Below are 26,843 nucleotides of genomic sequence, written 5' to 3'. Positions count from 1 at the left end.
ACAGGGAATTCAGACCTGGCATGACTTTTTTTTTAAAGGGGTCATTACTGGGTAGGACAATTTTTCATGGTGCAGACTGTCCCATGTTTTAGAGGGCTGTGGCCAGTAGCACCCCAATGGGCATGATGACTACCGAAAAATCATACCCACATATTTCCAAACGCTCCTTGAGGGACTAATGCTCTCTAGTTTGGAGAAGAAACTATAGCCCACTCAAAAGGAATCGCCCCATTTGCATTACCAGGTAACAACAGTGCCAGGTCTTGAACCCTGGTCTCCAGAAAGCCAGTGTCAAGAGGGAGCCAACAGAGAATATCAGAGGCACAGGCTCATACCTTACTCTGATTTCAGCTTTACTCTTCCTGCATTACGATATTCATTCATCGAATATTTCCTAAGCTTATATCTAGTCATCATTTTAACCACTTGCCAATGCCCTTGTCCCATTTATTCATATCCTCCTTCATCTCAATCGTGGATCTGTATCCCTCGCCCGACTGAATCTGGGCTCCTCTCCCTAGGGACAGGGGACAGGGGTCAGCAAAAATCCAGGGCCTCCAGTGGAGCAGCCTTGACTCGAAGGCCTTCTCTGTCACTGTCCCTATGCTCCAATTCATTCACACTTTGTCCTTCCCGCCCCTGCTCTGCATAGGCAGGTGGCTCCTTCTGTTTTCCTCAGCCCCACCCACAAAGGCATTGCCTTAGTAGCTGGAGTTTCACTAATCTGTTATGAAATGAGAGAAGGCATTTCTCGTCCCTCCCCGTCCCTCCCACACTTCTCTTTCTGTTTATCTGATTGTATCTCCAGCATTAGATTGAACAGAGCAGTGCTAGACAGAATCCTGGGCCTCTTTTCAAGAAGCCAAGTAAGTGTAAGTGGTTTTCAGTAACGTTGGGATCATGCAGGTTTTTGGTAGATAGTTTGCTTCTCTTCTTTGTTATTTAAGGCTAAGAGTTTTTGTCATAATCAAATGAACTATATAAAATATTTTTCCAATATCTAATATATTTTTAAATGTCATGTGAAAAACTTAAAAGTTAAAAATCCCTATTTTGGTGCTCTTTAATTTCATTTAATTTTCATTTTTACTTTACTAAGTGACAAAAGCCAATCTGTGGGGCCACTCATCTAAAAGTAATCCCTCCATATCCGTAAGTGTGAAATTCGAATTCAGTAGGAACCCTACAATAGCTGAAAGGGGCTGTGCGCTTACCCGAATGTAGGCATCCTGGTGGTGCTTGGCAAAGTAGAGCATATTGTCCAGAGCTAACATCCCAGGAGGTGTCTGGGTAAAGTCCATGGCAGGGTTGACATGATTCTGTGATTAAAACAAAATGTTTGATCAGGTTAATTCTTCAGCAGATTTCACCAGCCGCCAGAGGTCTGATTTCCCTCCAGAAGACCAAAGTACCACAAGGCAAGCTCCGAATAATCAAGTAGGATGACATTTGCTATCTCCATGTGAACCGATCAGGGTGGCAATGAGGGCTTCCTTCTACAAGTGGAGCAAAACCAGCTTCTTAGACCCAGGGTTGGGAAACTCAACTGAAGATCGAAATATGGGATTATTCTTAGACATGTGACACTGCAGGAAAAGAAAATAATGTAAAAACTGTATTTTTACATTATTGGCTGTGCTTTAGCAGAACCAACAGCATTTGGGGAGAAAAACCTGGGATGAAGCCACATCTCTGCCATTTACCTTTTTTCACCTTAACTTCTTCATCCTCGTGTGTGAGGGTTAGGTATGGACACACCTGTCCATGGTGTTTGTGAACTTTCCAGACTTACACAGTCTGTAGGTCTCTGAGCACAGGCACTCTATAAAATTCAGAGGTCCACAGGGTCCTAACATCTGCCTACTTGCAGGGAGTGTTCTGGCCTTGTGGTCACCCACACTGTGCCAAGAACCACAAAGACAAACAATAGTTATAAATATGCCCAACAAATTCTCCATATGCTGGAGATCACTCAGTAAACACCACGAGACCCCTATTCAGGGCAGTAAACCACTCTCCACCGCTAATTGTCTAAAATGATGACCAAGATCTGTCCTGAAAATTCAGATCTAAATGGCTAATGATTTAAGGGAAGTCATTCTTATGTTCAAGAAATGGAAAAGTTAAAGAGATATTAAAGAAAACTGCTCTTACCTCATAATCTAGGTAATTTTTATGAAAGGAATATTTTTGTTTTCTTCCTGAATATTTCTTTTTTTTTTTTTTTACCGGTACGCGGGCCTCTCACTGTTGTGGCCTCTCCCGTTGCGGAGCACAAGCTCAGGACGCACAGGCTTAGCGGCCATGGCTCATGGGCCCAGCCGCTCCGCGGCACGTGGGATCTTCCCAGACCGGGGCACGAACCCGTGTCCCCTGCATCGGCAGGCGGACTCTCAACCACTGCGCCACCAGGGAAGCCCCTGAATATTTCTTAATAAACAGCTTGGCTCTCTGATTTGCCAGGGAAATTTTGGTCAGCTGTAATTTTTTCTAATTTAAGTACAGGAAGGACATTTTGTTCACTTGTTCAAGGTTCAAACAACCCACACTTTTCTACATTATTCAAGAGTACACAGAACCTGTCTTTTGCATGCTGATTTGAAATTTTTTTATGAGCTAATAAACATCTAAAATTATAGGACAGTGGTGCTGCCTACTGGCCACAGTTCCACCATTTCCAGAGCACTCCTGTCCATATCTGTATGGGTCAGTGTAGTGACTTCGATACTTTATTTTAGCATTTTATCCTGATTTGCTTGTTAAGATGCTGGAACATTTTTAAAATACAAAAGTATACTACTTATGATAAGAAAGATATATTTCATAAAATAAATATAATTGTAACAAAAATGAAAATCACTGGGCACATCAAATGCAGTGGGTTTCAGCTTTAATCTGATACTCATTAGTGTAAGAGGCTCAGGCCTGTATTCAATAGTGAGGGGAAAATCAAAATGCTGGAAATAAACGATCAGAGATTTAGTCTCAGAAGTAACTTGCAATGAAAGATTTTATGATATTTTCAGTTCTTAAGAAAAGAAGAGGAGACGGGGGAAGATGGCGGAAGAGTAAGACGTGGAGATCGCCTTCCTCCTCACGGATACACCAGAAATAAATCTACACGTGGAACAACTCCTACAGAACACCTACTGAAGGCTGGCAGAAGACCTCAGAGCTCCCAAAAGGCAAGAAACTCCCCACGTACCTGGGTAGGGCAAAAGAAAAAAGAAAAAACAGAGACAAAAGAATAAGGACGGCACCTGCACCAGTGGGAGGGAGCTGTGAAGGAGGAAAAGTTTCCACACACTAGGAAGCCCCTGCGCGGGCGGAGACTGCGGGAGGCGGAGGGGGGAGCTTCGGGACCGCGGAGAGGTGCACAGCGACGGGTGTGGAGGGCAAAGCGGGGAGATTCCTGCACAGAAGATCGGTGCCGACCGGCACTCACCAACCCGAGTGGCTTGTCTGCTCACCCGCCGGGGCGGGCGGGGCTGCGAGCTGAGGCTCGGGTTTTGGTTTTGGACGGAGCTCAGGGAGAGGACTGGGGTTGGCGGCTTGAGCATAGCCTGAAGGGGTTGGTGTGCCACTAGCCGGGAGGGAGTTCGGGGAAAAGCCTGCACCGGCCGAAGAGGCAAGAGACTTTTTCTTACCTCTTTGTTTCCTGGTGCGCGAGGAGAGGGGTTTAAGAGCGCTGCTTAAAGGAACTCCAGAGACGGGCGCGAGCCGCGGCTAAAAGCGCGAACCCCAGAGACGGGCGCGAGCCGCGGCTGAGGGCGCGAGCCCCCGAGACGGGCGCGAGCCGCGGCGGGAAGCGCGAACCCCAGAGACGGGCGCGAGCCGCGGCTGAAACCGCGGACCCCAGAGACGGGCGGGAGACGCTGGTGCTGCTGCTGCCGCCACCAGGGGGGCTGTGTGCGAGCACAGGTCATTCTCCGCGCCCCTCTTCCACGGAGCCTGTACAGGCCGCCACTGCCAGGTTCCCGGGATCCAGGGACAACTTCCCCGGGAGTACGCACGGCGGGTCTCAAGCTGGTGCAGTGTCACGCCGGCCTCTGCCGCAGCGTCACGCTGCCTCTGCCGCCGCAGGCCCGCCCCGCACGCAGTGCCCCTCCTTCCCCCATCCCCCAACCCCCGGCCTGAGTGAGCCGGAGCTCCCGAATCAGCGGCTCCTTTAACCCCGTCCTGTCTGAGCAAAAAACAGACGCCCTCCAGCGATCTGCGCGCAGGGGCAGGGCCGGGTACAAAGCTGAGCTCCTGTGAGCTGTGAGAGCAGGGAGGAGAGGGGGAGGTCTCTCCCGGCAGCCGCGGAGGTGGCGGATTGAAGCTCCACAATCAACTTGATGTGCCCTGCATTGTGGAATACCTGAATAGACAGGGAGTGATCCCAAATTGAAGAGCGGGAATTTAGGAGCGAGATCTGTGATTCTTTTCCCTTTTCCTCTTTTTGTGAATGTGTGCGTGTATGCTTCTGTGTGAGATCTTGTCTGTATACTCTTGCTTCCACCATTTGTCCTAGGGCTCTATCCATCCATGGTTTTTTTTAAAAAAAAAAAATTTTTTTTTCTTAATAATTAATTTTAATTGTAATAACTTTATTAAACTTTACCTTCGTTCTTTCTTTCTTTCTTTCCTTCCTTCCTTCCCTCCTTTAGACAACGAATCACCCCAAATTGAGGAGGTGGTCTCTGGGAGCAGGATTTATGATTTTTCCCCCTTTGCCTCTCTTTGTGAACGTGTATGTGTATGCTTCTGTGTAAGATTTTCTCTGTATAGCTTTGCTTCCAACATTTGTCCTAGGGCTCTATCCGTCCATGGTTTTTTTAAAAAAAAAAATTTTTTTTTCTTAATAATTAATTTTAATTGTAATAACTTTATTGTACTTTACCTTCGTTCTTTCTTTCTTTCTTTCCTTCCTTCCTTCCCTCCTTTAGACAACGAATCACCCCAAATTGAGGAGGTGGTCTCTGGGAGCAGGATTTATGATTTTTCCCCCTTTGCCTCTCTTTGTGAACGCGTATGTGTATGCTTCTGTGTAAGATTTTCTCTGTATAGCTTTGCTTCCAACATTTGTCCTAGGGCTCTATCCGTCCATGGTATTTTTAAAAAAAATTTTTTTTTCTTAATAATTAATTTTAATTGTAATAACTTTATTGTACTTTACCTTCGTTCTTTCTTTCTTTCCTTCCTTCCTTCCCTCCTCTAGACAGCGAATCACCCCAGGTTGAGGAGGTGGTCTCTGGGAGCAGGATTTATGATTTTTCCCCCTTTGCCTCTCTTTGTGAACGCGTATGTGTATGCTTCTGTGTAAGATTTTCTCTGTATAGCTTTGTTTCCAACATTTGTCCTAGGGTTCTATCCGTTCTTTTTTTTTTTTTTTTTTTTTTTCTAAATATTTTTTAGTACAATAACTATATTATACTTTATTTTATTTTTACTGTATCTTCTTTCTTTCTGTCTTTTTTCCTTCTTTCCCTCCTTCCTTCCTCCCTTCCTCCCTCCCTCCCTCCCTCCTTTCTTTCCTTCCTCCCTCCCTCCCTCCCTCCTTTCTTTCCTTCTTTGCTTCTTTCTTTCCTCATACTTCTAATTCTCTCTACATTTTCTCCTTCTTTCCCTCCTTCCTTCCTTCCTTCCCCCCTCCCTCCCTTTCTTTCCTTCTTTGCTTCTTTCTTCCTTCCTTCCTTTCCTCCTTTCCTTCTCTCTTTCCTCATACTTCTAATTCTCTCTACATTTTCTCCTTCTTTCCCTCCTTCTTTCCTTCCTTCCTCCCTCCCTCCCTCCTTCCCTCCTTTCTTTCCTTCTTTGCTTCTTTCTTCCTTCCTTCCTTTCCTCCTTTCCTTCTTTCTTTCCTCATACTTCTAATAATTCTCTCTACTTTTCCTCCCTATTATTCTGAGCCGTGTGGATGAAAGGCTCTTGGTGCTCCAGCCCAGGAGGCAGGGCTCTGCCTCTGAGGTAGGAGAGCCAACTTCAGGACACTGGTCAACAAAAGACCTCCCAGCTCCACATAATATTAAACGGTGGAAATCTCCCAGAGACCTCCATCTTAACACCAGCACCCAGCTTCACTCAACGACCAGCAAGCCACAGTGCTGGACAACCTGTGCCAAACAACTAGCAAAACAGGAACACAACCCCACCCATTAGCAGAGAGGCTGCCTAAAATCATAACAACGCCACAGACACCCCAAAACACACCACCAGACGTGAACCTGCCCACTAGAGAGACAAGATCCAGCCTCATCCAGCACAACACAGGCACTAGTCCCCTCCACCAGGAAGCCTACACAACCCGCTGAAACAACCTTAGCCACTGGAGACAGACATCAAAAACAACGGGAACTACGAACGTGCAGCCTGCAAAAAGGAGACCCCAAACACAGTAAGATAAGCAAAATGAGAAGACAGAAAAACACACAGCAGATGAAGGAGCAAGATAAAAACCCACCAGACCTAACAAATGAAGAGGAAATAGGCAATCTACCTGAAAAAGAATTCAGAATAATGATAGTAAGGATGATCCAAAAATCTTGGAAGTAGAATGGACAAAATGCAAGAAAGAGTTAACAAGGACCTACAAGAACTAAAGATGAAACAAGCAACGATGAACAACGCAATAAATGAAATTAAAAGTACTCTAGATAGGATCAATAGCAGAATAACTGAGGCAGAAGAACGGATAAGTGACCTGGAAGATAAAGTAGTGGAAATAACTACTGCACAGCAGAATAAAGAAAAAAGAATGAAAAGAACTGAGGACAGTCTCAGAGACCTCTGGGACAACATGAAACGCACCAACATTCGAATTATAGGGGTTCCAGAAGAGGAAGAAAAAAAGAAAGGGACTGAGAAAATCTTTGAAGAGATTATAGTTGAAAACTTCCCTAATATGGGAAAGGAAATAGTTAATCAAGTCCAGGAAGCACAGAGAGTCCCATACAGGATAAATACAAGGAGAAATACGCCAAGACACATATTAATCAAACTATCAAAAATTAAATACAAAGAAAGCATATTAAAAGCAGCAAGGGAAAAACAACAAATAACACACAAGGGAATCCCCATAAGGTTAACAGCTGATCTCTCAGCAGAAACCCTACAAGCCAGAAGGGAGTGGCAGGACATACTGAAAGTGATGAAGGAGAAAAACCTGCAACCAAGACTACTCTACCCAGCAAGGATCTCATTCACATTTGATGGAGAAATTAAAACCTTTACAGACAAGCAAAAGCTGAGAGAGTTCAGCACCACCAAACCAGCTTTACAACAAATGCTAAAGGAACTTCTCTAGATAAGAAATGCAAAAGAAGGAAACGACCTATAATAACGAACCCAAAACAATATAGAAAATGGGAATAGGAACATACATATCGATAATTACCTTAAATGTAAATGGACTAAATGCTCCCACCAAAAGACACAGATTGGCTGAATGGATACAAAAACAAGACCCTTATATATGCTGTCTACAAGAAACCCACCTCAGACCTAGAGACACATACAGACTGAAAGTAAGGGGATGGAAAAAGATATTCCATGCAAATGGAAACCAAAAGAAAGGTGGAGTAGCAATTCTCATATCAGACAAAATAGACTTTAAAATAAGGACTATTAAAAGGGATAAAGAAGGACACTACATAATGATCAAGGGATCGATCCAAGAAGAAGATATAACAATTGTAAATATTTATGCACCCAACATAGGAGCACCTCAATACGTAAGGCAAATACTAACAGCCATAAAAGGGGAAATTGACAGTAACACATTCATAGTAGGGGACTTTAACACCCCACTTTCACCCATGGACAGATCATCCAAAATGAAAATAAATAAGGAAACACAAGCTTTAAATGATACATTAAACAAGATGGACTTAATTGATATTTATAGGACACTCCATCCAAAAACAACAGAATACACATTTTTCTCAAGTGCTCACGGAACATTCTCCAGGATAGATCATATCTTGGGTCACAAATCAAGCCTTGGTAAATTTAAGAAAATTGAAATTGTATCAAGTATCTTTTCTGACCACAACGCCATGAGACTAGATATCAATTACAGGAAAAGATCTGTAAAATATACAAACACATGGAGGCTAAACAATACACTACTTAATAATGAAGTGATCACTGAAGAAATCAAAGAGGAAATAAAAAAATACCTAGAAACAAATGACAATGGAGACACAACGACCCAAAACCTATGGGATGCAGCAAAAGCAGTTCTAAGGGGGAAGTTTATAGCAATACAAGCCCACCTTAAGAAGCAGGAAACATCTCGAATAAACAACCTAACCTTGCACCTCAAGCAATTAGAGAAAGAAGAACAAAAAAGCCCCAAAGCTAGCAGAAGGAAAGAAATCATAAAAATCAGATCAGAAATAAATGAAAAAGAAACGAAGGAAACGATAGCAAAGATCAATAAAACTAAAAGCTGGTTCTTTGAGAAGATAAACAAAATAGATAAACCACTAGCCAGACTCATCAAGAAAAAAAGGGAGAAGACTCAAATCAATAGAATTAGAAATGAGAAATAACAACTGACACTGCAGAAATAAAAAATATCATGAGAGATTACTACAAGCAACTCTATGCCAATAAAATGGACAATCTGGAAGAAATGGACAAATTCTTAGAAATGCACAACCTGCCAAGACTGAATCAGGAAGAAATAGAAAATATGAACAGACCAATCACAAGCACTGAAATTGAAACTGTGATTGAAAATCTTCCAACAAACAAAAGCCCAGGACCAGATGGCTTCACAGGTGAATTCTATCAAACGTTTAGAGAAGAGCTAACACCTATCCTTCTCGAACTCTTCCAAAATATAGCAGAGGGAGGAACACTCCGAAATTCCTTCTATGAGGCCACCATCACCTTGATACCAAAACCAGACAAGGATGTCACAAAGAAAGAAAACTACAGGCCAATATCACTGATGAACATAGATGCAAAAATCCTCAACAAAATACTAGCAAACAGAATCCAACAGCACATTAAAAGGATCATACACCATGATCAAGTGGGGTTTATTCCAGGAATGCAAGGATTCTTCAATATACGCAAATCTATCAATGTGATAAACCATATTAACAAATTGAAGGAGAAAAACCATATGATCATCTCAATAGATGCAGAGAAAGCTTTCGACAAAATTCAACACCCATTTATGATAAAAACCCTCCAGAAAGTAGGCATAGAGGGAACTTTCCTCAACATAATAAAGACCATATATGACAAGCCCACAGCAAACATCATCCTCAATGGTGAAAAACTGAAAGCATTTCCACTAAGATCAGGAACAAGACAAGGTTGCCCACTCTCACCACTCTTATTCAACATAGTTTTGGAAGTTTTAGCCACAGCAATCAGAGAAGAAAAGGAAATAAAAGGAATCCAAATCGGAAAAGAAGAAGTAAAGCTGTCACTGTTTGCAGATGACATGATACTGTACATAGAGAATCCTAAAGATGCTACCAGAAAACTACTAGAGCTAATCAATGAATTTGGTAAAGTAGCAGGATACAAAATTAATGCACAGAAATCTCTGGCATTCCTATATACTAATGATGAAAAATCTGAAAGTGAAATCAAGAAAACACTCCCATTTACCATTGCAACAAAAAGAATAAAATATCTAGGAATAAACCTACCTAAGGATACGAAAGACCTGTATGCAGAAAATTATAAGACACTGATGAAAGAAATTAAAGATGATACAAATAGATGGAGAGATATACCATGTTCTTGGATGGGAAGAATCAACATTGTGAAAATGACTCTACTACCCAAAGCAATCTACAGATTCAATGCAATCCCTATCAAACTACCACTGGCATTTTTCACAGAACTAGAACAAAAAATTTCGCAATTTGTATGGAAACATAAAAGACCCCGAATAGCCAAAGCAATCTTGAGAACGAAAAAAGGAGCTGGAGGAATCAGGCTCCCTGACTTCAGACTATACTACAAAGCTACAGTAATCAAGACAGTATGGTACTGGCACAAAAACAGAAAGATAGATCAGTGGAACAGGATAGAAAGCCCAGAGATAAACCCACGCACATATGGACACCTTATCTTTGATAAAGGAGGCAGGAATGTACAGTGGAGAAAGGACAGCCTCTTCAATAAATGGTGCTGGGAAAACTGGACAGGTACATGTAAAAGTATGAGATTAGATCACTCCCTAACACCATACACAAAAATAAGCTCAAAATGGATTAAAGACCTAAATGTAAGGCCAGAAACTATCAAACTCTTAGAGGAAAACATAGGAAGAACACTCTATGACATAAATCACAGCAAGATCCTTTCTGACCCACCTCCTAGAGTAATGGAAATAAAAACAAAAATAAACAAATGGGACCTAATGAAACTTCAAAGCTTTTGCACAGCAAAGGAAACCATAACCAAGACCAAAAGACAACCCTCAGAATGGGAGAAAACATTTGCAAATGAAGCAACTGACAAAGGATTAATCTCCAAAATTTACAAGCAGCTCATGCAGCTCAATAACAAAAAAACAAACAACCCCATCCAAAAATGGGCAGAAGACCTAAACAGACATTTCTCCAAAGAAGATATACAGAATGCCAACAAACACATGAAAGAATGCTCAACATCATTAATCATTAGAGAAATGCAAATCAAAACTACAATGAGATATCATCTCACACCAGTCAGAATGGCCATCATCAAAAAATCTAGAAACAATAAATGCTGGAGAGGGTGTGGAGAAAAGGGGACACGCTTGCACTGCTGGTGGGAATGTGAATTGGTTCAGCCACTATGGAGAACAGTATGGAGGTTCCTTAAAAAACTACAAATAGAATTACCATATGACCCAGCAATCCCACTACTGGGCATATACCCTGAGAAAACCAAAATTCAAAAAGAGTCATGTACCAAAATGTTCATTGCAGCTCAATTTACAATAGCCCGGAGATGGAAAGAACCTAAGCGCCCATCATCGGACGAATGGATAAAGAAGATGTGGCACATATACACAATGGAATATTACTCAGCCTTAAAAAGAAATGAAATTGAGTTATTTGTAATGAGATGGACAGACCTAGAGTCTGTCATACAGTGTGAAGTAAGTCAGAAAGAAAAAGACAAATACCGTATGCTAACACATATATATGGAATTTAAGGGGAAAAAAAATGTCATGAAGAACCTAGGGATAAGACAGGAATAGAGGCGCAGACCTACTGGAGAACGGACTTGAGGATATGGGGAGGGGGAAGGGTGAGTTTTGACAGGGCGAGAGAGAGTCATGGACATATACACACTAACAAACGTAGTAAGGTAGATAGCTAGGGGGAAGCAGCCGCAAGGCACAGGGATATTAGCTCGGGGCTTTGGGACAGCCTGGAGGGGTGGGATGGGGAGAGTGGGAGGGAGGGAGACGCAAGAGGGAAGACACATGGGAGCATATGTATATGTATAGCTGATTCACTTTGTTATAAAGCAGAAACTAACACACTATTGTAAAGCAATTATACCCCAATAAAGATGTTAAAAAAAAAAAAAAAACTAATTTTTTGTAAAAGAAAAAAAAAAAAAAGAAAAGAAGAGTGGAACTTCCCTCATTATGCATACATTTATTATTTTGACTTTGATACGTTCGATTTCCATGAACACAAGTAACATAAAAATGTTAGCATTTGCTGAGTACTTTCTTGGGGTTAGCACTAGTTTGGGTTTCACATGTGTTACCTCATCTAATAGGTGGTGGGCACTATTGTTACCCCCATTTTATTATTTGTTTTTTAATAATATGACCCTGTTTTATTTTATTTTTTAAATTCTGGAGTACAGTATTCCAACATGTTAAATGGTTACCTCTAGGTAGTGGAACTAAGGGAGATTTTTATCTCATATTTTTTCTTACCTGTAATTTTTATTGAAGTATATAGTTGATTTACAATATTATATTAATTTCAGGTATACAACATAGTGATTCAATATTTTTATAGCTTATATTCCATTTAAAGTTTTTATAAAATATTGGCTATATTGCCTGTGCTGTACAATATATCCTTGTAGCTCATTTATTTTATACATAGTAGTTTATACCCCTATGCTGCCCCTCCCTGCTTCCCTCTCCCCACACACACCTGTGTGTTCTCTATATATCTGTGAGTCTGCATCTGTTTTGTTATACTCATTCATTTATTTTTTCAGATTACACACATAAGTGATAGCATACAGTATTTGTCTTTCTCCGTCTGACTTATTTCACTGAGCATAATACCTTCCAGGTCCATCCATGTTGTTGAAAATGGCAAAATTTTATTCTTTTTAATGGCTGCGTAGTAGTCCACTGTGTGTGTGTGTGTGTGTGTGTGTGTGTGTGTGTGTGTACACACACACACACACACACACACACCACATCTTCATCCATTTGTCTGTTGACGGCACCTTGGTCGTTTCCACATCTTGGCTATGCTGCTGTGAACACTGGGGTGCATGTATCTTTTTGATTAGTGTTTTTGTTTTCTTCGGATATATACCCAGGAATGGAACTGCTGGATCATACAGCAGTTCTATTTTTAGTTTTTGAAGCAAACACCATACTGTTTTCCACAGCGGCTGCATCAATTTTATTGGTGAGGAAACTGCAGCTCAGATGAGATAAGAAGCTTGCCCAGGACCTGGCAACTTGAATTTGGCAGAGCAGGCAATGTCTTGCTTGGACGATATGTTTCAGCATGCTTTTGTCCATACCTTTTTCCTTACCACCAGTTTATAAGTTGAACGCATCTGTTTTAGTACTGCCAGCATTTAGACTTTATATAGCCTGAGAAAAATGTAGGCTAATCAATATTAGCTGCTACACAGCATGGTCCAGCCAACAAAGGGGAGTGTGCCAAGTATACGAGAGAAAAACATGCCATTTATTTCAGAGCTATTTCTAGTGTTGGTCTATGAATCTATTCCAAAAATAAATACACTAAAAGGAAATCAAATGAGAAAAATTAGTTTCTCTGAATCTTGTTTGAACAACCCCCCAAAGCTATGTGTTAGTGAAGTTGACCAGGGAGAAGCCCCCCATGGGTTAAGAATCATCAGGCTTGTTTGAATTGTGCTCCCAGGATGCCCTGGAAGCCTCTTTGCATCAATCACACACCTCCTTAGGCACACAATGGGGGTATCAAATAGGGCACTGCTGCTTTCTAAGGTCTTACAGTTATGAAACGGTATAACACATTTTTAGAGTTCTTTTAAAGATCCATATGGCTATTTAGCAAATAGTCCTAATAAAGTAATGCCTGCTCTGTGGCAGGTGTTATATAAAGCACCTTGCATATGCTAACTTTTAATCCTCATAAAATTCCCACAAGACAGGTCCTATTATTTTCCTCCTTTGACAGAAGGAAACTGAGGCACTGAGCATCTGGGTAGCTTGCCCAGAGTTTCAGAGCCAGTATGTGGCAGAGCCAGAATTTGAACTCAGAGGACAGGCTTTTAACCAGGGTTTTAGGGTCAAGCTTTTGCTCAACCAGACGCCACTGGGAATTTCACAAAGATGTCCAGTGCAGGTTCCCCATCATTGTGGTTCTCCTCAATCAACATGCTTTGCTCAGGCAAAGTGGGTCTGCGATCCATCCTTTTCAATAAAAGCTATAATCTCTCCATCCCTCCCAGACATAACAAAGTCTCTCTCAAGTCCAACAAACCAGGTCCTATTGTCTCCAACAAATAGGCTTTTAATTAAACAAAAGCCAATTAGAAAATTGCTCTCGATTTTCTATGACTCGCTCTAAATTATGAAGTGTCACTGCATTTTAGATGAAAAATAATTTTTGCAGTTGTGGGTGAACTATATTCTTTTTTTCTGTCTCTCTCTTTTTAAACTCTGAGTATCATCTTCCTAGCCTCTCTCTCCTTGAAATGATTGTTTCCTTTTTCTCTTTTGGTTTTAACAGCCAGCGAAATAATTTTACAAGCATAGGTTTTGATAACGGAAACAGTGTAAGAATTACTTGCCAAAACATTTGAGAGCTTTCTGTACTGTTACAAAAATACTCTGAGAACCCAGCAAGGCCAACAGACCCCCGCTCCTTCCTTATTTATGAGATGCTCTGGATACAGATTTATTTTCTTTTCTTGTCCATGTTATTGTTTTCTACCTGTCTTGAAATGGAAGCTGCAAGAGCTTTCATAAATGACTTGAAAATATCCCTTGTTTTACTGCAAAGCCTGTGTACCTCTGTACATCCTTCTGAAATGCCATTTGTTAGAGCCTGTAGAAGTGCTGCTCCGTGAATCACATCAGACAGCTCTCAGCCCCTGGAGAAAGGAGGAGCGGCCACCTCCCTTTCCAAAGCACCAAGGTTTTTTCACTTTCAGAAAACGGTACCAACCAACTGAAGATAGCACTATTCATTTAAAGTGAGCATCCTACGGTGCTTTGTGACCACCTAGAGGGGTGGGATAGGGAGGGTGGGAGGGAGGGAGACGCAAGAGGGAAGAGATATGGGAACATATGTATAATGAATTCACTTGGTTATAAAGCAGAAACTAACACACCATTGTAAAGCAATTATACTCCAATAAAGGTGTAAAAAAATAAATAAATAAATAAAATAAAGTGAGCGTCCTATATGGGGTCTGTGTATAGAGTTCCTAGAGATCTGTTTCTCTTCTGTTACACACATGCCAGTTTTTTACTTGAATTATTTCAATCGCACATTCAAGGTCTATGACAGAGAATCTTTCAAACTTCCAGAACCATACACTAAGGCCACTGGAGAGCTGGAGTGGACCTCAAATATAAACTAGGCTTGTCACCTTATTTTGAAGTTGAGAAAACTGAGTGCCTGGAGAACAGCGGTGCTCAAACTTGAGCAGGCATCCGAACTGAATCTCCGGGAGGGTTTGTCGAAACACCAATTGCTAGCCCCACCCTCAGAGTCTCTAATTCAGGTGGGTTGGGGAGAGGCCTGAGAATCTGCATCTCTAACAAGTTCCCAAGTGATGCAGATGCTGCTGTCTGAGGACCACACTTTGAGACCCGCTGATGGCTGGAATGGCACATCTCACATAGCACGGGTAATATCAAAGTAAGATCTAGAATCCAGATCCACTGATCTCTTGAATCCCATGCAGCTTCTACTATAACATGCTTTGAACTGACTGGTTCCAAAGTTCAAGGCATTTTAAATATACTTGCTGTTTATCTGCTTTGTGCTTTGGCCTCTTATTGAGAAAACTGAAATGTCCTTATTCAGAAAAAGGAATTATAATTTAGAAGCCTCTCACTTCTCCTACTGCTCAAATTTCTGACTAAAATAATGTTATTAGTACCTCCACAGAGAAGGTAGGAAACTGTAATCAGTCAATATTTTCTACTCTTGAATGATTCCTGGTTGGGGAAGCAGTGCTGGCACTAGCCTGAATGATTTGTAAATGATCTGTGTTTCTCAATTACCAATGCCATGCTAGTCCTTCATTAGTGTGGATAATAAAGAGATGATTACAATAATGCCTGCCAGATGGCATATCGCAGGGAAAGCCTTGGAGGATTTAGGAGTTAATATTTGTGCTATACAAGTGCCTACATTTGCTGAACAAATACAGCATTAAAAGCAACCTTTAAAACAAATCACATTGAGTGAATATTCATTCAGTCTAGGAAAGGCCCTATCAAAGCTCTTTCTTTTTTTTTTTTTTTTTGCGGTACGCGGGCCTCTCGTGTTGCTCTGGACGCACAGGCTCAGCAGCCATGGCTCACGGGCCCGGCCGCTCCACGGCACGTGGGATCTTCTTGGACCGGGGCACGAACCTGTGTCCCCTGAATCGGCAGGCCGACTCTCAACCACTGCGCCACCAGGGAGGCCCTCAAAGCTCTTTCTTGAGGCTGGTAGTTTAAGGTCATGTTCTCCAAGGGGAAGCAGGGTTTGATGGTTGAAGCAGATCCCTTGGGAGCTGTACCACATTACACGTGCCTCCCACTCTTCCCCTCCCCACTCAGGAGAAAGGGTATGTGGGTGTTTCAACAGGCTCCTAGAAGAGCACTTATCCACCTTGGATGCCCCTGAAAATCCCCTTGGGAGCTCTGAAAAATTCTGATGTCCAGGCTGATACCCAAAATCAGCTTTACTTTTAAAGCTCCCCAGGTGATTCCAAAGTCCAGCCAGGGTGGAGAACACTTTCCCCAATCAGTGGGTCTCAAATTTGAACGTGATCAGAATCTCTTAGAGGGTCTGTTCAAACAGATTGCTGGCGCTGCGCCACCCCCCCCCCCCCATCCAGAGTTTCTGGTTGAGTAGGTCTGGGTAAGCCCTGAGAATCTGCATTCATACACGTTCCCAGGTGCTACTGATGGTCTCTGGATCATACTTTGAGAACCTCTGTTCTAAAGCTACAGTAACCCAATGCAAGAGCATTTTAGGGATCTATACCCAACAACTGATGGAGTTGGAACCTTGATTCCCTGTATTGAAGTGTTTGGTTTGCAGCGGCTTTTATTGGGATGCCTGCTTTAGGGAGGACATGCACTCTCCAAGCTGACACAGGCCCAGCACTCTCTCACCTGGCTGATTCACACATTTATATAAGGAGGCTCTTGACAGCATCCGACTTTGTGACCCCCAACATGGATCAATGTTTCAAAGAGTCCTAGACGTAGCCTTTAGACATCTTCAGGTTCTGTTCTTGGTCCCTCTCCAGTAAATTCAATAAAAATGAATAGTTTGCATGAATACAGAGAAGGCAGCCTACTAAATCTGACCCAAGAGTGGGCAAGGTGGTATGCTGAGGGGCAGAAAAATAACTGTGACCAGGGACAGGTAGGCGTCATGCCAGGCATTCCAAAGGCGTATTTCATTTAATCTTCCCAGTGAGGCAAGTTATGAGTGAGGTAAATGTTATTATTCTCTTCCTACAGATGGGGGTAAGAACTTGTGACTTGTGCAAGAGCATGGTTAGAAGTGGCAGAGTCACCACTTCAGCTCTGCAGCTTTTGTTTTTCCTATTTAGGTTCAAACGGCCTTTGGAGAATAGGAAGATGGGCCCCATTATCAAGAAGAAGTTTAATCAGAGAAATGTAACGTCCCATAAAAAATTTTTTTAAAAAATTCAAAAACACATCTACTACAGAACAAGGGAAATCTGGCTTACAAATAATTCATGAGATCCCAGCTCCACATCATTAAAATTTGATTCTTTTAGGTAAAGTACAAAGGATCTGCATGAAAGAAACACCCAGGAAGATGTTAAGGGTTCAGGCCAACAGATTCTAAACTACCTGGCTTCCGTGCCGTACCTCCCTCTCAGCTGTACATTCTCTTCTCCTTGCCTGGCCCCTGGAACACCTCTGCTAATCTCTCTAATGTCATTCATCCACCTGCTACCCTTTCATTCTCCTGCCCTTCAACCTGGCTCCATCTTCCCTCCTTTGGCAGGTCCACAACTAATCTTTTGGGGAATACCTCTGGTTCTAGAGCTCTGGGACCATCCACAACTACCCACTATCACCAGGACCCCCTCCCTGGGCTTGCTCTGCAACCTAGGAGCATCCATGGCCAATCCTATTATTAAGAACTAAGAGTTAGAGTTGGCAGTGTAAGTCCAAGATGAGTCAATTCTGAGTGGCAGTCAGGAGGCTCTGACAGGCTGGGATTTATTAACAGGAGAACAGCAAGAAGAACAGAGGAGGGTTCCACCGACGGGGCCCAGCTGAGGCCACATTTGGACACAACACACAGTTCTGGGGGCTACCCTGGGAGCCAGCTCCTGACACACAGGAAATCATGTACAAAAGCGTGGCCAGGAAGAAGCAGAAATATCTAAACAGTAGGGTATATCAGAAAAGTTTGAAAAAAACCTTTAGATATTTAGCCCAGGGGAAAAAAGTATATGTGGTGGAGGTAGGATGGGGGTTGTGAGTTGGACCACTACTGTCCTTAGGCATCTGAAGGACTGATATTATTGTGTGGGCAGCTACAGGAAACAGGATTAGCAGAGAAGTGAGTTTTTAGAAATATTGAAGCAGGATGTCCAGCAGGAATAATGTCCAGAGAACTAAAGGGTAGAGAATTGGAGCAAATGACTTTGAGATACTTTGCAGCCCCTGATTCATTCCTTCTCTCATGAAATCATTTTGGATTTCTACGACTGTGCAAGGCACCATGGGAGACAGACATGATAAATTTCATCCAGAGATTAATTCAAAACTAAATAGTACTTGTCTTCACGGAACTTCTGTCTCAGAAGTGAATTATTAAAAGCCTTAACAAGCACTTCCCTGGTGGCGCAGTGGTTAAGAATCCGCCTGCCAATGCAGGGGACACGGGTTCGAGCCCTGGTCCGGGAAGATCCCACATGCCACAGAGTAACAATGCCCGTGCGCCACAACTACTGAGCCTGTGCTCTAGAGCCTGCGAGCCACAACTACTGAAGCCCGCAGGCCTAGAGCCTGTGCTCCTCAACAAGAGAAGCCACCACAATAAGAAGCCCGTGCACCGCAACGAAGAGCAGCCCCCGCTCGCCGCAACTAGAGAAAGCCCGCGCGCAGCAACAAGACCCAACGCAGCCAAAAATAAATAAATAAATTCATAAAATTAAAAAGAAAAATCCTTAATAACATAGCTTTGAAATATGCATGTTTGCACACACACACACACACACACACACACACACCACAGGCATAAGTAACTTCACACATGCACACTGTGGAAGCTCTCACATAGAAAATTCTGGATTTAAGGCAAATTTCCTTAGTTAAAAAACAATGTCCTTTTTAAAATTACTCTCAAAAGGTCAGGAAAGGCCGTGCAGTGCCGTGTATTCAATTCATGAAAATCCGGACTCACTCTCACTTCATTATCTTGAAGAAGCAGAGTTGAGACTTACCGAAGAAAAGAGTAAACTCCAATATTGTTTATTTGGTATGTTGATTTAACAGTCAATACAAAGAATTACCATGAAGACGCAATTAAAATGCCTTGGGAATAAATCTTTAAAATGAAGCTGCTTATGGTTAAAAAAACAAAAGTCTTCATGAATAACGAAATAATGCTGTCAAGGTTTATAAAGATGTCTGCAATTTTTCTACTGAGCTGAGTGCATGCCAGATTATGAACGACCCAAGCACTGTGGCTTGCGCTAGCAACACCCTACTCTTTCTTCCCTTAACTCCCAGCTCCTTTTTCACCGATCTTTTTAGAACTCCCTTTTCGCCCACCTTTTGTAGTTTTAAAACAGGAAGTGGACTAGCACCAGTTATGCACAGTGGGTTTCTCTGTCTCCCTTTTCCACTCATCCCCAGGAAGAGCACTGGCTAAAAGTTCCATCAAAGGACACAGAATGGGGCTTCCCTGGTGGCGCAGTGATTGAGAGTCCGCCTGCCGATGCAGGGGACACGGGTTCGTGCCCCGGTCTGGGAAGATCCCACATGCCACGGAGCAGCTGGGCCCGTGAGCCATGGCCGCTGAGCCTGCGCGTCCGGAGCCTGTGCTCCGCAATGGGAGAGGCCACAACAGTGAGAGGCCCGCGTACCACAAAAAAAAAAAAAAAAAAAAAGGCCACAGAATGTGTGCTACCATCACTCCAGGGCTGGTCTAGCTAGTCAAGCTGGAAACCTTGTTCCCTCCAGCCCAGCAAAGCTCTCCAGGCAGCCTCTGGTAAGGGAACCACCACGTACATGGGAGATGAAACCTCTCTGCCACAGTGGAGCCAGGAGCTGATCAAGCTGCTGCTGCTACTAATGGACTCTCAGGAGGTCAAAGGGATGCACGGGCTTGTGTACTGCAGCCCTGCCCTCCTCCAGGGCCTAGCACTGCATGGTGCTAGAGTAGAGACAGTGATGATGGTGATAACAACTTTAATCATGGAAGTAGCAGCTAACACACACACAGCACTTAATGAGTGCCAAGGACTGTTCTAAGGCACGGGTTACTTTGGCCCACGGGCTAAATTGGGTTTACCACTCAACTTTGTAGAGTTGTGAGTTTAAACGTTTCCTGTCTTTTTTTTACCTTTTTAAAATCTTTTTTTTTAATCAAAAGGAAAATACTTATCTCTGACACGTGAAAATTACATAATGAAATTAAAATTTCAATGTCCATAAAGAAAGCTTTGTTGGAACACAAATGAGCCATGCTCATTTATTTACATATTGTCTATGCCTGGTTTGGCATTTGGTCTACAAAGCCTAAAATATTTACTTCCTGACCCTTTACAAGAAAAGTTTGCCAAACCTTTTTCTAAGTGTTTGTTCTCAAGGCAATTCAGTGAGTTAAGAAAATCAGTCCCTCCTTAACCAAAGTTAAAAATCTCAATTAACAAAGAAATGCTAATGTTTTGCTTCCTGGACAACATAAGCCCTTTGTAAATGTTCATTGTTTTGCTCCCCTGGATAATATCGTAATGATTTTAAAGATGCCCAAGTTTTAGCTGGACAAAACTCTGTGTCTTGCCAATGTTATGTTGAGATGAACCTTTTCAGTAGCCTTAACTTGTGACTCAAGGCCTCATCTTGGTGTCTTTGGGCCCCTTCCCCTTGCTGACCAAAGGCAAACCTCAGAGGGGTTCTGTTATACATTTTTATATAAGACCTTTATACTTTTATATACATTTTTATTATTTTATATACCTTTATATAAGACTACCTGTAAGTTTGATGAGTTAGGGACCTGGATTGTGTCTGGTAAATGCTCTCCTGCTTCCCCCCTTCAGTGCAGCTCTTGTAAATGGCAAAGTCTTGGCTTTTAAGTTTGGACACTGTGGTCCCTTTTTCCATACCAGAATAAGTAGAATTCTTATGCTTATTTTAAAAATGAAGAGACTGAGGTGTAGAGAGGTTAAGGATCTTGGCCACATTCACACAACCCATTATGCTTAGATTTGAACCCAGATGTACTAGAGTCCATTTCTTAACTACTATTCTAAAAGGAGAATTGGCTACCTATGCAGTGGGGGGGGGGGGGGCCGGGAAATCACTTGATGGAATACTACACAGCCTTTAAAAATTCTCTTCATAGAGTACTTAGTTATCATAAATGAAAAAAATAGGGATAGAAAATATATGTTGTAGTTTATACAGAATTTCAATAGTAGTATATATTCCTTGGCATTGTGTATTTTATAGAGTACTCTCTATATAATACATTCTTATTACATTTTATATATATATATATTACATATATATGTATGCAATATCAAGATATATATTTAGCATGTAATTGTGAGTTTTCTAAAAATGCTTTTAAAAACTGGAAGGAAATTTACCAAAGTGTTAATAGTAATTATTTGTGGTGGCGGGAAGATGGAAAATTTTTTTCCCTACCTGTCCATATTTTTCTAATTTTCTCTAATGAGGATGCATTGATTTTTACTTATATTTGATCAGAGGTGTGCCCACTGTTCTCTAAAAGGAAACAGAGACCATCCTGCAGGAGAACATGAGATACAGTTTGGATTCTTACCCTGGAGCCTCCCAAGCCTTTGCTGAAGCCCTCCCTGCAGCTCACGTCCAGCTGTGCCCAAGGGATGTACTCGAGCAGAAAGGCTCATCTCCACCTGCCCAAGTAAGTCCTATGCAGGCAGATGGACAGCTTGGATTAACAGCATTTCAGAAAGTATGTAAATTCAGACATTTCCTTCAGATGAAGGAGGCCAGGAAGAGGTACTTGTCTGATCTGATCTGAGCTGCAGGGTGTTTGCTCAATTTGCCTGCCCTACCAGGGTACAGCCCTCTAGGCTTAAAGGACCCCTCTCCTTTAACATAACCCCCTTAAGCCAGCATCTCCTGAAGCCTGACAGTTCACAGCACACTTCACTTCATTTGTCAGGAAACTGTATGATCACAGCTTCGGCCTGGATGAGTCACTTCACCACTGAATGGGCAATCCTGGGCCAGCCCAAGGGCGATCACCTGTAAATGCTGAGAGTTGGACAATCTTGATGGGACCTTCCAGCTCCAAAGCTGAATTGTAAATGTTCAGAGTTCCCCAAATATGTAGGGTAGAACCATTGAAACTGCCAATATCTGACCATTTATGACCTACTAAAATGGAATTTCACGTGGTTCAACCAAAAAATGGTCAAGCTAAACAGATGCAATCACCTCCAGTCGTCTCAAAAATTCTTGCCTTCTGGAGAATGCAATGGAAGCAGTTCCAAAGGGAATCAGCGGGGGGCTGAGGATAAAAAGACCTGAAGGAGTGCCATAGTTTTAGTCTGAAAATAAATATTAAAATTGATTTTTTAAATGAACTTTTGAAAGTGCATCTTGTAACACACCTCCCGCCTCTGTGAAATCAGCAAAAACCAACGGGAAATATCTCCCCTCCTGGCTGTGACTCATAGGAGGCCAACAAAAAGTGGGCAACCTCTCTTTGGTTTGGTTTTGCTCATATAAATCTACCCATCTGCAGACACAGTGACTGTGACTTTCTCAGTCCTAAGAATAAAGATCTGAAAAATAAGAATTTGAGACCATTACTCATCAGAGAGCAATAAACCCTGAAAGAGGATGAGAATTCTTGGAAATGTTAGATAAATAGCATGTGAATGCCAAGTTGTCCATAACCTTAGCAAACAGATTAAACAGAATTAAAAACTTCCATGTTAAAAAAAAAAAGACTTCTCAGTTGTCTTGCAAACCTCAGGTGCTCTGGGAACTCTGTCCCAAAGGCCCCACACACGAGGAAGGATCCGTCAGGTTACTCAGAGGCTGAGGGCAGTAAGATGGGCAGGAGAAACTAGAACTAACCTCTTAAAATCTAATTTATTTTTTGGTAGTTACTTTACTCACTTCAACCTCCTCTAACAAGTGGGTCTTTGATAATTATACCCCACAGAAAAAATAACTTTAAAAATATACATTATGGCTTTAAAGTGATGCTATCACAAAATATATTTGTGATGAAAATTTGACTCGAAATTTCCACAACCACTTTTTCAGAGTACAAAAACATGCAAGGAAATAATATGTATCTGCATCACGCTAAGACAGAGGAGGGATGAAAAGGGGACAGGCAGGGAGAGACATGGACTGAATACGTAATGTCCTGTTTCATGCCCCCTCCCCAAATAAAGATGTTTGAAGAAAATATAGCAAAATGTTACCATCTATCAAATCTGAGCGGTGGGTACATACATGAATGCCTTTTATATGCTGTTATGTTTCTCCGATTGAAATAGTTCAAAATTACGATTTAAATTTAGAGAGTCTACATTTTATTAATTTTACTCGACCACAGCAAACTAATGTAGGTTTAATAGCTTTAGGACTTTGCACCTTAAAAAGTACAGAATAATAAAACGTAAGATGAAAAGTGGTTGCTGCCAGAATCACCAACGGGCGCCAACATTTATTACCTTCATACTGATCATGCTTTTGCCTCTGCTGTACGCTGGCATGTAAAGGAGAACTGAAATGTATTTTCAACAACAAAAGAGGAAGCCAAATATTAAAGAAGATCCTTGGAGATCAGTTTTCATATTACCTTTCGTGAAATTCAGTAGATGCCTCTGTTTCTCTTAGATAAGGAATATTAATAGGAATATTTCAATCCTCCGCAAATGAATCTTTCTTGAACAGACTCAGTGCATACATGGGCAGTCTGTAAAACCATTCGGAGCATATTTATATAAATTCCTCCCTCGTCTACAAAAGAGCATGATTTCCTCTCCCAGTCCCCATTTTCCAGTCAAGGATCGATTTTTTAATTCAGCGCCCTGATGGGAAGGAGCTTTGTCGGGTTCTCACGCATCAGACAACAGGCAGAGGCGGCAGGATGAGTCTACTCGTTCACAAAGTACTCTCTTCAACAGTAAAGCTGGCGTAGGTGCTACCTCCCTCCGTGGTCCCAGGTGCAGGGCGTGGGATGGGAAAAATCAAGGAACAGCTCAAAGGGAGCACAGCTGGCCCCCCAAAAGACCCTAGAGAGGCCCCCTCCTGGCAGTACAGTGGCCTGCAGGAAGAAAGCCTACCTGCGTCTTGTGCCCACCATGTTCACGGGGCTTATCCTCCAAACGTTCCACCCCAAGTGTCTTTGTACAGACAGGAACGTCTCTGGTCCTTCAAGCCTGACAAGGACTTCATCAGTAAAGAGCCTGGCTAACCTCAAAGGGCCAAACAAGCACACGCAGGGGACAGCACAGCGTGGTGGTAAGCGGCCCAGATCTGGAGAGACACCAACGCAGGTTCCAATGCAATCTTCAAAATTAGCTGATGCTCTTAGAAAAGAAACTTCACTTTCTAAAACCCACTTCTCACCCATAACACTGTGTAGGCATTGCCTCTCTCATTGGCCTGGTTAAGATCAAACAGGATGATGTAAAGAAAACGCCCTGAACAGAGCGCCAGGTAAGCCCCAGGGAAATGGTAGCTGTGGGTTATTCACTTTCCATCTAGAGCTCCATCAGTGTCCTCCCCTACCTTCTGCCAAAGATCCTTAGTTCGGAAACCCTGGTCATTTTTCTAGGTCTGGTTCCCCTCAAGATACCAAGGGACCTTGAACTCATAGGCTTCCAATGTCATTAATTCGAAGTTCGGCTTTCTCACTGGCCCCACGGATCCGATTCCCTAGACTACGCTCAGCCCACACTTACTCAAGGATCTCACCAATACCATGCTAAGGGGGCCTCCTTCCCGACACTGTTGAACAGATCCCTACCCCAGGAATCTGCCAACAGGATCAGACAACAACTAATTAAAGAATCAAAAGCTCCCCAAAGATCCTGGGGGATATTGTACCTTCCCCAACTCCCTGCATTCAAGAGTGGAAAACTTCAGTCTCCCACACACATAGTAACTTGTTCTACTTATAGGGACTTCTGGCAAAGAAGATTCAATAGCATTTCTCCTCTTCCACTCATTTATACATTCAGCAACATTTTACCTGACTTCCAGGTGCCGAGTTACATAAGACAATGCAGCATTGTACTTTGAGTATTCTGTCACTTCAAAACTAGTGTCCCTAAACCACTTCAAATATGAGATAGTTTAATTATCATCTTAGGAAAATGGCTTAGGCACACCGGAGAAGGTGATCAATGCAGTGTTCAAACACATAGGAAATTTCACTCTACTGATTTGTGTGTTTCATTGATTGGTAGTTACTGTGAAAGCTGCTTCTAAGACATTAGAGAAAGCCTTGAAGTAAGCAAATAAATGTATATCTCAGTTTAACATAATGCCATCTGCCATACCGTTCCAAGTCAGGGAGCATACCTTAATGGATAGAGAGGCAGAGAGAAGAAAGGAAGAAGGAGAAAAATAGGACTGATTGCAGGAGAGGCATAATGAGAGAATAATCAGGGTGTGAGAGGGTGACCTGAACTGAATAAATTTAATGTATGATAGTCCCTGAAGGACAAGGGTGATAACTCCAGGGAACCACTACGTACATGGTTGAGGGCTTAGAAAACGCCACTCCTGGCGCTAAAGGAGTAAACACAAAACAGGGCACCCCTGCACCCTAGGGCTGTTTCCTGACATGGCTCTCAGACTTCTGGATACAATTCCAGCTCTGGCTAGAATCCCACAGGTCCTTAAACAAGCCCAGCTCCATCTCCTGAAACTTTCCCATCCGCACAAGTAGAATCATCTTCTAATCACATTGGAATCACTGGATAAAAGTCTAACTCACACACTCACAAACAATCTGGTAAACATGCATTACCATGCTTTCAGGTTACTATGAACTACTACCACACACACTTGTCAATCTACAAATATATATCATGGCGCCTGGTAATAACTCTGTTTCACGAGACAGATTAAAATCTTGACAAAGGAAAATGGTCAAAAATTTAATAACAGGACTCTTATAAAAATACAGAATAAACACGTACCAAGCTTTACTCAGCTCAATAATGAAGAAACCAGCAGGATGATAAAGCTGGTTCAAAGAGCATGTGAGGGGGAAGGTGTTTATAGCATCTGCAAAAAGAATTTGAGTAAAAGACTAGTAGGTTACTTACAAAGCTGGTTAATGTCCTACAGAGCATTACAACACTTGGGGTAAGCTTTCCTACTGGGCAGCTCTACCAGCTAAAAACTACACATTAACATATCACTTCCCAGTATCTAGGCCCTAGTAACAGTAAACAACCAAGTCAAACACAAGGATGCTCTCCTGGAGAATTAAATCATCCTTGGACAGACTTTTTTTTAATGCTCCAGTACAACATTGAAAGGATATGCCACTCTACTTTTTGCCTACGTTCCAAGTTTTGAATTTTTTTCGTAGTAACTTATTGACAATAATATTACACATTTCAAAGAAGGAAACAAATAGCTACGACTTGAGCCAAGTTGGGTTGCAAATGTAGACTTTTTTCTCATTGTTTTTCCCTTTTTCAATTAGAAGATCATCCTGGGGGGGGACCTTGAAGATGGCGGAAGAGTAAGACGCGGAGATCGCCTTCCTCCCCACGGATACACCAGAAATACATCCACACGTGGAACAACTCCTACAGAACTCCTACTGAAGGCTGGCAGAAGACCTCAGACCTCCCAAAAGGCAAGAAACTCCCCCACGTAACTGGGTAGGGCAAAAGAAAAAACAGAGACAAAAGAATAAGGACGGCACCTGCACCAGTGGGAGGGAGCTGTGAAGGAGGAAAAGTTTCCACACACTAGGAAGCCCCTCCGCGGGCGGAGACTGCGGGAGGCAGAGGGGGGAGTTACGGGACCGCGGAGTAGTGCACAGCGACGGGTGCGGAGGGCAAAGCGGGGAGATTCCTGCACAGACGATCGGTGCCGACCGGCACTCACCAACCCGAGAGGCTTGTCTGCTCACCCGCCGGGGCGGGCGGGGCTGCGAGCTGAGGCTCGGGTTTTGGTTTTGGACGGAGCTCAGGGAGAGGACTGGGGTTG

At 42.5% G+C, this 26,843-nt stretch overlaps 1 protein-coding gene across 3 annotated transcripts in view; it reads right to left on the bottom strand.

Annotated features, from left to right (window-relative positions):
• Positions 1-26,843, bottom strand: part of ELMO1 (engulfment and cell motility 1) — a 578,694-nt gene that overhangs the window by 294,822 nt on the left and 257,029 nt on the right. For 2 of the 3 annotated variants that reach the window (XM_032642958.1, XM_032642959.1), the window contains one exon: positions 1,215-1,319. In XM_032642958.1, coding sequence (XP_032498849.1) covers positions 1,215-1,319 — 105 coding nt within the window. Of the gene's footprint in view, positions 1-1,214; positions 1,320-6,269; positions 6,275-26,843 lie in introns of those variants that run through there. The other variant, XM_032642960.1, reaches the window with a different exon arrangement.

The sequence above is a fragment of the Phocoena sinus genome, chromosome 9, assembly GCF_008692025.1.
Source record: "Phocoena sinus isolate mPhoSin1 chromosome 9, mPhoSin1.pri, whole genome shotgun sequence".
Classification (NCBI taxonomy): domain Eukaryota; kingdom Metazoa; phylum Chordata; class Mammalia; order Artiodactyla; family Phocoenidae; genus Phocoena; species Phocoena sinus.
The sequence above is the reverse complement of the archived record's forward strand: the minus strand, read 5'-3'. Positions and strand labels throughout refer to the sequence as shown.